Source organism: Siphateles boraxobius, unplaced genomic scaffold (genome assembly GCF_051911475.1).
Source record: "Siphateles boraxobius isolate OS27281-9 unplaced genomic scaffold, OSU_SipBor_1 86, whole genome shotgun sequence".
Classification (NCBI taxonomy): domain Eukaryota; kingdom Metazoa; phylum Chordata; class Actinopteri; order Cypriniformes; family Leuciscidae; genus Siphateles; species Siphateles boraxobius.
In genome coordinates this window covers 4,123,932-4,138,551 of record NW_027509215.1, presented here as the reverse complement: position 1 = coordinate 4,138,551, position 14,620 = coordinate 4,123,932, and the positions used below count along the sequence as shown (strand labels likewise).

The 14,620-nt window shown below is 35.6% G+C and overlaps 1 protein-coding gene across 3 annotated transcripts in view; it reads right to left on the bottom strand.

Moving 5' to 3' along the window:
* The window catches only part of ephb1 (EPH receptor B1), a 267,402-nt gene that overhangs the window by 91,267 nt on the left and 161,515 nt on the right, over positions 1–14,620 (bottom strand). For all 3 annotated transcript variants that reach the window (XM_077221927.1, XM_077221929.1, XM_077221928.1), the window contains one exon: positions 6,407–6,562. In XM_077221927.1, the coding sequence (XP_077078042.1) occupies positions 6,407–6,562 (156 nt within the window). The remainder of the gene's footprint in view (positions 1–6,406; positions 6,563–14,620) is intronic.

The following is a 14,620-nucleotide window of genomic DNA, read 5'->3' as shown; positions in this document are numbered from 1 at the left end:
ACGATGAGGATAAATCGCTTTTGTATTACAACACTTAGAACAAAGACAAAAACGACACATTCTTTATTGAGTTTTCTCTCCGTTTCTTTCATTCTCAGTGGAGCACTTGCACTGAGCCTTATGATGCAATTCCGATTGACAGGCATTGCATATATACACTACCTTTCAAAACTTTGGGGTCAGTAAGATTTTTGATAACTCTTAAAAAAAAAAAGTGTATTGAGATATGAAGATATGAATACACTTAATCAGCAAGGATGTATTAAATTGATTAAAAAAAGTATAGTTAAGACATTTATAATGTCACAAAAGACTTATTTTTCGAAAAAATGCTATTCTTTTGAACTTTCTATTCATCAAAGAATCCTGAAAAAAAAAAATCATAATATGATGAGCTGTCAATTGAGACCCAAAAAATATGAATATGCTGGTGTAGTTACAACATCTACCAGATCACTAGTTTCTGGCTTATAAGCGTTTCAAATGTGATTATAATTAAGGCACTATTGCGATTAAATGTAAACACAATATTTGTGATAAACTCATAAACTCATAATCGTAGCAACCATAATCGTAGCAAAACATGTGGCTTATGCAAATTTTTAAATCACAATAAGCAGGCCTGCAAACACTTTAATCACATCTACACTCTGACTAAAGTGTGCATGTGCATTTTTGGCGTCCTGAAGAAACTGAGTTCATGTTGACAACGTCCCGCGAATACAATGCAATATATTATGATGGCAGAAAAAAATGAAATGGAGATATTTTAGAAGCATCACTAAAAAAACTACTGAGGCCAAATACCAAAAAATAGCCCGTGTGCGCTGGAAGAGCTTGGCCAGTAACACACCTCCTGTATGTGAGTTTATCTGTGCCATGTGATGAGGTAACTGAATGATGGTGGTAAAAAATATCCACAATTCTTAAACAATAATTAAATTCACATGTAAACGGGAGTGAAGAGGTTTACTTGTGTCATGCAAACATACTGCTATTAAGTCATACCTCTGATTAAATAATCACACTATTGGTGCACATGTAAAAGTAGTCAATAGCTATGTTTTCCATCCACCTATTTTATGAAACGCCAAGATGCGCATACATTCTAAAAGTGCACATTAAAAAAATGTATGCACTTTAGTCTGTCATCAAAATGATGTGGTTTAATTCCCTCTCAGAATGGTCTTACACGATTGCATTCCCAAACAACAGGTATTCGAATGAGTTTCATCTGAGACGCATTTCATTTATGCTGTAAAAAAAAAATTCCCAGATTGTGGCAACTTCCATTTTTATTACAGATATTTTGATCCAATATCCCAGGAAGTGACAACTTTGTTCTCTTGAAAACATGAGATGGAAACGGTGCTTTATTCGCAATTGTTTTATGCAAAATTCCAATTTTGTGCACAAGTTAACTTCGCAACTTTGGATGGAAACAGCTAATACAGCTAATGTGCCTTAGCTCCCTACGGAGGACATGGTGATGGGAAAAAAAAATAGATAAGAGGTCAAATATGAGATTCGCTCACAGATTGTTTGCATTCCACCAAGACACTTTGCATTTACTCACAAAACATCTGAGTTCTATACAAGCAAATGCAGAACGTAAAACATTGAAATACATTTTTTCCTAGCATTTCAATTTATTACGCTTTAGGTGCTCAGTAGCTCCCAAAACTTGACAATGAGCTTTAGACTTGAATAAGCCACTTTATCAGTAAATTATGGATAATTTCTTTTCCACTTTTTAACTGTAAACTCATTTATAAGTTGGACTCGACAGATTTGAAATAGTAGACTGCTGCATGCTTGCTAAAAAAATGCTCTATCTGTTATTCAGAAACTCAATCCACTACGTTTGTAAATGAAAATATGTATTTACGTATAGGCAATCTTCAGCTATTTCAAAATTCAAGATGAGTCATGTAAACACAAAGAAACTTGAGGAGAACAGACTTCTTTCATCCACTAAAAATCACTGCAAGAAATGGCTCGAAAAAGTGAAATTATTTCTGAGCAGCTGTAGCAGCATTAGTTTGCAGACGTTTGACTTTTTGGGAACTCTGTGTGTGTGGATGTGTGTGTTTGATGGTTTGCAGCGCTGTACTACACGCGGGCCGCTGAAGAAAGCGTGTACACAAGCTTAAGCTCATAGCAGAATCACATCGAGTCAGACGTCGCTGGCAGAGGATTAACGGCAGCAAAGCAATTACACTGCTTTACAGTCCTGTTCACTGCACCTGTACACACAACACTGACTCCTGCAGGTCAACCGCTTGTGTGTGTGTGTGTGCGCACTGGCTCAGAGCAATCCATAGAAGTTTTCTCCGGGGATCTGTCTAAGCGCATTCGCCTTAGTGCTCTTATATCTGTAAGTGTGTGTGTGATTCACATGAACTACACATTAACCTATACCAGATATCAGTGCTGCTGAAAATACAATAATTAGCCATCTAAATGAGGACATTAAATACAATTTTACTTTTCTTTATTTTTTATACAACTAATTATATTTTTATACAACTAATTATAAAGACTACAGTCTATCTCTAACCACATAAAATGCATTATTTATTATTTTATGAATATTTTTAATCTTTCCTGGACGGCCCTAAAGCCAGGCTTTAACAGATTCAGCTTCTGGCGACAATTCCCCACCAATAAACCCACATTCAAACAGCGACCAGTGTTCCATATAAGCCTAGACATATTAGCTTCATCAAATCCAGACCGGTCTCTGTTGGCCAACCAATCCTCAGATAACAGTTTCTGCTCTTGCTTGGCCAAACAAACAAAGAGAGAATGCTTTATCCACACATATACAGTACACACACTTTAAATAGTTGTTTAAACATTCATTGTTTTTCTAATTGAGGGCATAAAACAAATTTCAGTGCAATGAATAACCTCTACCCACATCCCCACTCTTAAATTTTTAGAAAAAATAAGCATTTTAATAATTTAAAATAAATACTACTACAACAACAACAACAACAACTACTACTACTATTAATAATAATAATAATAATTTGTTTTTTTTTTAAATAGTAATTGTTAATTGTATATATATATATATATATATATATATATATATATATATATATATATATATATATATATACATATACACTCACCTAAAGGATTATTAGGAACACCATACTAATACTGTGTTTGACCCCCTTTCACCTTCAGAATTGCCTTAATTCTACGTGGCATTGATTCAACAAGGTGCTGAAAGCATTCTTTAGAAATGTTGGCCCATATTGATAGGATAGCATCTTGCAGTTGATGGAGATTTGTGGGATGCACATCCAGGGCACGAAGCTCCCGTTCCACCACATCCCAAAGATGCTCTATTGGGTTGAGATCTGGTGACTGTGGTGGCCATTTTAGTACAGTGAACTCATTGTCATGTTCAAGAAACCAATTTGAAATGATTCGAGCTTTGTGACATGGTGCATTATCCTGCTGGAAGTAGCCATCAGAGGATGGTGGCCATAAAGGGATGGACATGGTCAGAAACAATGCTTAAGTAGGCCGTGGCATTTAAACGATGCCCAATTGGCACTAAGGTGCCTAAAGTGTGCCAAGAAAACATCCCCCACACCATTACACCAACACCAGTAGCCTGCACAGTTGTAACAAGGCATGATGGATCCATGTTCTCATTCTGTTTACGCCAAATTCTGACTCTACCATCTGAATGTCTCAACAGAAATCGAGACTGATCAGACCAGGCAACATTATTCCAGTCTTCAACTGTCCAATTTTGGTGAGCTCTTGCAAATTGTAGCCTCTTATTCCTATTTGTAGTGGAGATGAGTGGTACCCGGTGGGGTCTTCTGCTGTTGTAGCCCATCCGCCTCAAGGTTGTGCGTTTTGTGGCTTCACAAATGCTTTGCTGCATACCTCGGTTGTAACGAGTGCTTATTTCAGTCAAAGTTGCTCTTCTATCAGCTTGAATCAGTCAGCCCATTCTCCTCTGACCTCTAGCATCAACAAGGCATTTTCGCCCACAGGACTGCCGCATACTGGATGTTTTTCCCTTTTCACACCATTCTTTGTAAACCCTAGAAATTGTTGTGCGTGAATATCCCAGTAACTGAGCAGATTGTGAAATACTCAAACCGGCCCGTCTGGCACCAACAACCATGCCATGGTCAAAATTGCTTAAATCACCTTTCTTTCCCATTCTGACAGGAGACAGTCTTGACCAGGACCACACCCCTAAATGCATTGAAGCAACTGCCATGTGATTGGTTGATTAGATAATACCCATCCTCTGATGGCTACTTCCAGCAGGATAATGCACCATGTCACAAAGCTCGAATCATTTCAAATTGGTTTCTTGAACATGACAGTATATATATATCAAATGTATATATATATATATATATATACACACACACACACACTTTCTATTAAGCATTAATTGCATGTTTATAATAAAAAATGAAAAATATATATGCATGTAAAACTGTACAGATAAATACATAAAACCATTATTTATCAGTTATTTTACAATTGTGGATTACCCTGAATGACCCAAAAGAGAGGTTTCATTGGATTCAGCTGATTTTTTGGAGCAATTTTGTTCTAAAACATATAGCAAAGAAAACGTCCACATACACTCACACAGTAACCAGCGTTCCATGTAAACCTAGAAGCATTAGTTGCATCGAACTCAGACTTGTCGCCAACCAAGCCCCAGATAACAAGTTCTGCTCTTGCTCGGCCAATCGAACAGGCTAAATCCAAGAGAGAATGCTCCATCTACACGCACAAACAAACCCCAGAATAAGAACTGTTTGCAACACAGCTCCTGGAGAATTAATCTTGAGGATTGTGCTTGCCAGCATCCTCCAATTAACCAGTGAGCTGTCACCCATCAACACACACACACATACACTCCCAGCAGACATTTCTGAGGAAATAATTTAAGTTCTGATAGAGGCTCGAGGCGATTCGGGCCAGTCCCACTGCACTACTCCCCACAGAGACAACCACAAATCCCCAGAGACAGGAGTACCGTGAGACCGCGGAGGAAGTGAAATCTAACTTTACACTGAAGTTGAGATGATGTAATTCACTACATGCACGGTGGGGTGTTATGATCGATTCCTGTGGACTCTCTCTCAGCAATCGATCATCGTGTTAATCAGACCGCAGACCTTTTCACTTTTATAAACATGTTTAAACATATTTACTGTATATAGCTGCTAGACGCTCCACAAATAATTTCTGGCAGCAGTTCATAGAGAAATATTCATTTTGAATCATTTTCTCACCGACAGTAAAATGACCAGGTGCTGCATGGGCCTTCCTCTGAGCAGGTGTTGGGCTAAATGGCAAATGGCCATCTGTATATGTTTCACTGAACGCCATTTTAGACTCTAAATGGAGAATTAAAATGCTGAGAGGACTTTCAAATACAGCTCTTCAGGAATGCAGACACGAACAGGCACTTTTAGAGTGCAGCCTCATATTCCTTCGATCCAGCGATAAGGTACAATATATCTGAGAATACAGTCACACATGCAAATATAGTCATCTATCCTTTTAATCATGAATGTATTCACACACTATAATAATAAAAATAGACAATATTTAGCAGAGTTTCAAATGCATATTGCTTTTTAAAATGGTGACTATTTGATAAGAACATTAAGGACACACCATTTGCAAAATTAAAAATGTATATTATGTCATAAATTCATTAACATACCAATGGTGCTCTTCATGAAATGAAAAAAATGAGAAAAAAAAAAAAAAACAGTGAGACTCCAACACTGTGATCTGCAGTGCTTGTGAGTTCAAATCTAGCTTGCAACGAAGGCCAGATTGTAACCCAGGAAGGCCTAAATAAATAACTAAATAAAACTGGCTCTGCACTACTGAATTTGTGATTGAAGATTTGGGAAAACTACTGATCAAATTATACATGAGAATTGTATAACTGTTAATTGCAGTGTGTGTGTGTGTGTGTGTGTGTGTGTGTGTGTAGTCTTGTAAGCCTCACAGCCTCTCAGTAACGACTAAAATTTTTCATTCATATGGAAAAAACAACAAAAACAATATTGCTAACTTTTCTCATGAATGGAAAATAAAGAGATACATATATATATATATATATATTCTTTGTTATTCCTTTATTTTGTAGTTGCAATTTACATTTAAAACCCACTTGGGTCAAAATTGATACAGCCATCTTTTTTTTTTTTTTTGTCAGGATTGCTCAGATGATCTCACTATTGGCCTTGGTTTGAGCTACAACTTATTGGCAGTCGAGACCTGTGCTCTCAAACTGCTTCTCAAACGATGTTAAGACCAACCACTTCAGTTTAATGCTAATGATAATGACAATAACAGTAATATGATGATGATGATGATAATGACTCACTGGTGCAGGGCATGTCTGGCTGCTCTCCGTCTGCTCTGTAGTAGCCGTTTCTGCAGACACAGATGGTGGCCGCTTCAGATGTGGACCTACTGTTAGACGGACATTGAAGACACAAACCCGTCCCTTGACTGGACTTGAACGTTCCTGGAGGACAAGCTAAAGAGAGAGAGAGAGAGAGAGAGAGAGAGAGAGAGAGAGAGAGAGAGAGAGAGAGAGAGAGAGAGAGAGAGAGAGAGAGAGAGAGAGAGAGAGAGAGAGAGAGAGAGAGAGAGAGAGAGAGAGAGAGAGAGAGAGAGAGAGAGAGAGAGAGAGAGAGAGAGAGAGAGAGAGAGAGAGAGAGAGAGAGAGAGAGAAAAAGATCTTGTTAGTGAGCTATTCTGATAATTGTCCTCATTGGTTCAAACACCTTCAAAATCCCAATTTGGAGACACATTTCATCTGGAAAATTACAAAAAATTAGCAGGAGAACTTGTAGATGAACTTGGCTTTCCTGCGACAGAGAGCTGCAAAAGTGTAAATATGTCCATCCTTGTCTAGTAAATCTCATAACCTTGTGTTTAATGGATCTGGACAAAAACATAATGTATTTTTTTGCAACATGGTGACAACCAGAAATAACATTAAAAGCTTTAGGAGTGAGAAACACAGGATGTTCAAAATTAATACAATCAAAGGGATACAATTTGACCATGCTTTTCTTATGCAATGCATTACTAGCACAGTGTCTGAAGGAGTCGGTGTCAGTTTGCTACAGATGAAAACTGCATTCATGTGAGCAAAGTGTGTTTTTGTTCCAGTTTGAGTGCAAGGTGAGACAATTTCTGTTTGAGAGGCCTGTTTCAAGTGAAATGAGCGAAACGGAGCAAAGCTGCTCCCAAGACACATCAGCCAACCTGATGTCTGCAAAAGCAAAGGAGAAAAAAGACAGTGTTTTCTGATTGGATAAAAAAAAAAAAACACACACACACACACACACACACACACACACACACACACACACACACACACACACACACACACACACACACACACACACACACACACACACACACACACACACACACACACACACACACACACACACACACACACACACACACACACACACAAGCTGCTCCCCTGACTCTTTTTTGGCATTCAAACAAAGTGTGTTCTTGCATTTGTGTTTCACTGTCCTGCATATACCATTTTTGTGTTACATGCCTGCTTAGATTTGGTGCCCAGGGAATTTTAAATACACCTAAAAAATAAAATAATAATAAAACTGCTCTCTATATATGGCTATATATATACATATTTTGAAATAAACATGCAAATAAATTTGCATTAAAAAATGCATTTAAAATCCACTTGGATATGTCTCTCTTTTTCATTATCTGTGATATAGGGGTAATGTGTCACTATTTCAGTGATTTCTGTCCCTTAGGGGCATTTTGTGCATGGCATACCAAAAAACATCCCTTAAAGCACATTTAACAAATGTAGTCTTTATTTTCAAGCTTTAGAAAGAGCACTTCAGCATCCAAATATTATAGACATGCTGAACTTTACTTTCAGGGCTTCTGAGGCACGGCAGAGAGTAGTGAATAAATTCTGCTTGCTTTTCCAGGCCGGGTGTATCTCTCTGAATAAAGAGCTGAATAAAGTGATTCCTGTACTCGTTTATCATTAATTCTGCAGCTATTTGAGAGGAACACTTTCTGCTGGTTCAGCTGGATGACCACAAGGATCAGGACTCGGGTCTGCGTGATCTGATCACAGTGTACTGCTACTGACACGGATCAAGAAAAAAAAAAAGAGAAAGTAAAACATTTCATAGTGATCCTAGATAAGTAATATTCCAGACAATGATTTTTGTTGTTTTGCTCTGATGCCCATTTATAAGGTCACTTAAGGTTTCTTGCACCAAAACAGTCGTTCAGAATTAAACAGGATGTTCTTTGCTACTGACCTTTAAGACTTTTAAAACATTACATTCATTCAACATTTGTTCATAATACAACCACGTTTTGCTTTGGGGAAGAATGTTCACACACTCTCCACCAAGCAATATTTCATGTCAGCACTAGATCAATGTAATCTGCCGTTAATACCTTGATTAACAGGCATTACTGCAGTGACAGACGGAATGTTTCAGGTCGCAATGGACCTGGATCGACCTGTTTGCATTTAGAACTGTTATTTGCATAGCATGAATATGCATCAAACTCATAAATATTAATTAAGGAGCAAACATGAGCTATATGGAGAATTTAAGATGAGTAGTTAATACCATATAGCAACTGTCAAAATGATTGATTGACAGGTGGGCGTGGCTTTCCTTTGATCTTCCCCCGCCCCTTCCGGTTCCTCCCGTTCCTGTCCCGCCCCTTCCGGTTCCTCCCCTTCCTGTTACCTTTGACCTAGTTCCGCCCCTTCCTGTTACCTTTGACCTAGTTCCGCCCCTTCCGGTTACAGCTTCTGTCAAAATGATGGATGGTTACCTTTGACCTAGTTCCGCCCCTTGCGGTTACAGCTTCTGTCAAAATGATGGATGTGTGACAGTTAGTTTGATTGTTTGATCAAGAAAAGGGAGGTATTGGCCTTGTTAACATAAGCTTTGATGTTACAGTTACAAAGTGATGTGACAGTTAGTTTGAGATGTGATTGTTTGAAGTTGGTGTTTTGGTCACCGCATCCCTGAGCTTTATCAAGGGGAGCTGTGAAAGTGATAAGAAAAAAAATTTACAACTATTCACTGGACCAAGCATTATGTTCATTTAAATAAAATGGTGAAAGTTTATCTGTTCTGTAAAAAAGAATATAAAATAAAATCTCACACAAAAAGTTGAAATAAATGTACAACTATTCACTGAACCAAGCATTTCAGTTTAAATAAAATGGAGCCACAAAAATAAAAAATGTACAACTATTCACTGAACCAAGCATTTCAGTTTAAATAAAATGGTGAAAGTTTATCTGTTCTTTAAAAGAATATAAAATAAAACCTCACACAAAAAGTTTAAATAAAATGGAGTCACAAAAATATTCCAAACAGTTAAAAATGTATTAGAGAGTTGAAGAAAAAACATACAGCTTATGTAAAACCTCACACAAAAAGTTTAAATAAAATGGAGCCACAAAAGTATTGCAAACAATCCAATGTATGAATGATCTGACTCTGTCTCAAAAACATAGGGAGCACGCGCGTCTATGTGTGTGTGTGTGTGTGTGTGTGTGTGTGTCAAAGCAGGAATTCCCCCCCCCCCCTCCGCATTGCTGAGGACCTTGAAAGTTTATCTCACACAGAAGTTGAAAAAGCATTATGTTCATTTAAATGAAATGATTATAAAATTTACATTTAGTCATTCACAAATATTTGACACTGACTCAAGTTGAAAAACCATGCTGTTCAATTAAAAGTATATAAATTAAACAAAAATAAAATCATCTTACTGTTTCACCATGGTTGAAAAAAACCCCCAAGTGTTTCCCCTGAAGTCTTTTCTCTCTGTCACACCAGTGTGTGGCTGGCCTGGTATCTGTTTTTGTGACACGTTCCTGAGCCCATTGAAAAGCATTGTGTTCCTTTAGAAGTGTATAAATTAAAATATATCATATGTAAAATAAATAGTTTACTAATTGTTGTTCATTTAAAATCTTACTAAATTACTGAAGTTGAAAATCATGCCGTTCATTAAAAAATCTTACTAAATTAATGAAGTTGAAAAGCATTCTGTTCATTTAAAATAAATATTTTACAAATTTACTGTAGCAATTATGTTAGATTTAGATAAAAATAAAATCATCTTACATTTTCACCAGGGTTGAAGAAAAAAAATCACACAGGTAGTGCCTGCCAGCATGGACAGTGTGCGTGACAAATAAGTGATATCATCGCTGTTTTCGAACCACCGGTAATAAATTACTTTTAATTCATAAGACTTATTTTCAGGAGTGACAGTTATCAAAAGGTCTGCCTAAATGCTGGGAATGTGAATTGGCCTTGAACCTGAACAGTTCCATTCATAGAGTACTGAAAGAATATAGTGGACACACAGCTCCGCCGTTTTCCCATAGTTTTCCACAGGCTCTTACTGTAAAAGGCTATAAAATAGCCAAGACACATGGTCGTGTGCCATACCCCATGTCTGGACCAAAAACTTTTGCACCCTCTCTTCTATGACCACCTCATCAAAAATGCAAAACAGTGAGTACTTTCTCTATAATTAATTTATGCTACGGTGCTGTTTATCTGTAATATGCAATGATGTTTAATCTGAAAAATTGTTTATACATAAGGAAAAGACGGTATAATTCATTAGTGGTGATACAGATATTAAAATGTATCTACTATATTAATTTATCAAAGTGGTTTAAAAATATGGAGCATTGTATTATGATATTGATGTGATACAGATATTAACATGTATCTACTATATTAATTTATCAAAGTATGATTTTTTTTTTAAAAATATGGAGCATTGTATTATGATATCGATGTGATACAGATATTAACACGTATCTACTATATTAATTTATCAAAGTATGATTTTTTTAAATATGGAGCATTGTATTATGATTATGTATTATGTTTTTTTTTTAAACCATATTACAAAAGTATCAGTTTAACACGACTGTTTTACAGCAATGTTTATCCATATCACAAAAGTATCAGTTTAACATGACTGTTTTACAGCAATGTTTATTTTGCATTATGCTATGTTGTTTTAACTGTTGTATTTTTTATCCGATGTAACTAAAATCTGCAGCATTGTTTATTTAAGCTGCGGGGTTTCCATAAAGGACCTTAAAATAAATATTTTGGATTTATTCAGTTTTAAATCTTATTTAGAGATTATTTTAGTCAGACATGCTCATATGTGAATAGGCCTATTTAATTCCTCTTCAGTTACTTACTTCTTAAATTTTGCTAGGTTACTTTTTAATTCTTCTTTTACTCTGTCTTTGATTTTAACTTTTAGCAATTTGCATGATAAAATTGTTTAAAATGTAAGCTATAAATATGAATGGCACAATGTGATAACCAAAATATATAAAAGTCAAGTCAAAGCTATTTATATAGGCTAGCACTTTTCATTGCCATTTAAAATAACATGGTCTTTCCTTTTCTCTCTAGAGACAGCAAACACTGCAGGACAATCAGGCACCCAAGTAACATGTTAGTATGGTTTATATTTTATTTTTAATGAGAAAACATTATAGAGTGCAACAGGCGGTATCTGGGAGTAAAAACATTTACTTTCTCCATACGGAAATTAATTTAAAAGACAGACCTACTGTGAGCTAAGAGGTTGTTAATACATGGTATTTGCTTCTGATCAAGCCTTCAGCTTATTTTATTTTTTTGTAATTAATCATGTTTTACAGTTGAACTCCAGGTGAATACTACATTACCCATGAGCCATGATGCTGTAGTGAAAATTATGTCAAACATAGTTTTTTTTTAAAAAAAAGCAACACACTCCAAAATAGCTCTGCCCCCTCCCATGAAGCACTACGAATGACATAATCTCCCTACCCTCTCAAAATACTGAAATGTTTGTATAAGCTATATATGCGTATTTATATATAAATATATATATTTTTTAAAATCACTATGGGAAATAAGAATGAAAAAGGGGTGGGGGAGGCACTGTTGCACTCTATGTATAATGAACAATTGACAGATGAACTGACAGATATTTTATGTAAACAGGCAAAATCTCTGCATCTGATGGTGGCCATGTGTTTTCACCGATCATAACTGGTTTAACTCTTGGCTCCTTTGAGATCAACATGACTTCTGCCAAATCAAATGTACCGGCACATTGTAAGTGTAATAAAACAGTTTCGCCTATGTATTAAATTAATCTTAATTAACCAGTCCGAGTTAACTATTTGGGACCAATTTTAAGGAAGGTTACATTCTGGTCTAACAGTGTCATGTACAAATTTGCAATACAGAATTGTTTTGTGTTTTTGGTACTATTGGATCGAGTTTTGTAGAATTTATTTTATGTGCTGTCCTGCTCCTGGATTATTCAGACTCAGAATTGTAACTATTACTATAGCCTTTATCAGCCATTTATTTTACTGCAGACTTATCAAACTTATTTATTTACTGCAGATTTTATCAAAGCAACTAATTAACTCAATTCATGGCAGCAATAATTAAAGAAGAAAAAAAAAATGAACAATTGACAGATGAACTGACAGATATTTTATGTAAACAGGCAAAATCTCTACATCTGATGATGGCCATGTGTTTTCGCCGATCATAACTGGTTCAAGCTCCTTTGAGATCAATATGACTTCTGCCAAATCAAATGTGCCAGCAAATTGTAAGTGTAATACACGAGAAACTATTAAAACAGTTTTTTTAAGTATGTAATGTATAAAATTAATCTTAATTAAGCAGTCCGAGTTAACTATTTGGGACTAATTTTAAGGAAAGTTACATTCTGATCTAACAGCATCATGTACAAATTTGAAATATTTTTGGTACTATTGGATCGAGTTTTGTAGAATAAACCCAGATTAATTTATTTTATGCGGTGTCATGCTCCTGGATTATTCAGACTCAGAATTGTAACTATAGCCTTATATTTTACGGCACTTATTTATTTTACTACAGATTTGATCAAAGCCAAATACTGTCCAAAAGGGACGACTGGGAAAGAAGAGAAACAGGTCAATACAAGGTTAGATTCAATCTTTATATTCTTTCCCATTTTGCCTTCATTTTCCTTTTCCTGTTTTAATTTTTCAATTTTTATATTCTCAGATCATCAAGGGTTTCTGAAAGCAAACACCAGTCAGTTGGTCGAAAAAATGAAGAACATTGATTCAATCATTGACAATCTTGATTGCTCAATGAATCAGTTACAAATGTGCGAGCGAATCCGACATGAAGACGAGGGAACCGCTGGACTATGTGAATTGTGAAAGCATTTTCAACGACCTGGTCAACGCTTTGTTCAAGCATGAAGAATCTCTCATGAAGAAACTGCAATAACCACTGTTGTAGCCTATTGTTTGGCATTATGTACTTAAATAGTTTTTTTAAATAAAATGTTTTTAATAATTGATTGGTGATGGAGTTTTAATTTTTGTATTTAGAACCAAGTATATTGCACAAGTAAGAAGAAACCAAACTGGCCATATAATGATATATTGCACATAATAAACAATGGCAAAATGTGTATTCCTTAAAAAACAGGCAATGTTTGAGAACCCTAATATTGGTGTAATCTCTGCGAGGTCTCAACCACAAACGCAAAACTTTGTGGTGGGTGATACGGGCATAGCTTTACTAAAGGAAAATATTATGGAAGTAATTTTCAAACTATATTTTATTTATTTATATTATGGTTTTCATGTTGATTTAAAGTTTTTGTTATTAACTAATACCTTTATTTTTTACATCCAGCATAAAATTTTGTTCAAAAATCGTTCTCTGACCCCAAATAATCAGATAATGTTGTGTTCACAATCTATAATTATATATTCTCCTGCTTAGTATGTGTGTAAATAGTTGTGCTTAAATATTTGGATGTATTTTTACAAGCCAACATATTTTGTCACACTGTAGCGATTTTTATATAACATATTTTGTCACACACTTGTAAAGACTATGGCCTACCTTTAAAACATAATCTTTATACAGGAATCACCCGTGTCCAAAACATCCATGTAAGATTCAAAAGACCAAATCACTAAGAAGACAGGGGATGAAAAGCACCGTTTATAATAAATACACAAAGTATTAATGCAAAAAGTAAGTGTATGCTGTTTCACACTTAAACTATTACAACAGAATCACATCTGACTATGCAGATAAAATTGCACAAAAGTAAATTCTAGTGATCAACTTGCTAAAGAGTCAATACAACATGAGCCATTTAAAGCAAATACGAAAAGCCACTTGTGATCAGTTTTGTATGTTTGTAATTGACATTTTATATAGTCAATTAGGCCGTTTACATCTTGCTTCTTTTTGTTTTTGTACAGTTTGCAAAAACTATAGGCTCCGAGCGTGGTCAAACATATAGGAATTTATGAAAAACATGAACAGATATTTCTACATGAGATATTTCTTTTAGAACATCTTTCAGCTATGTCTACGAAACATCGACATGAAAGATGAGTATTGCTGTTTTTCTGTTACCTATAAAACTATTATACTTCAAACTCGTCTAGCTATTGCCCATTTCACAGCACAGTCATAGATAC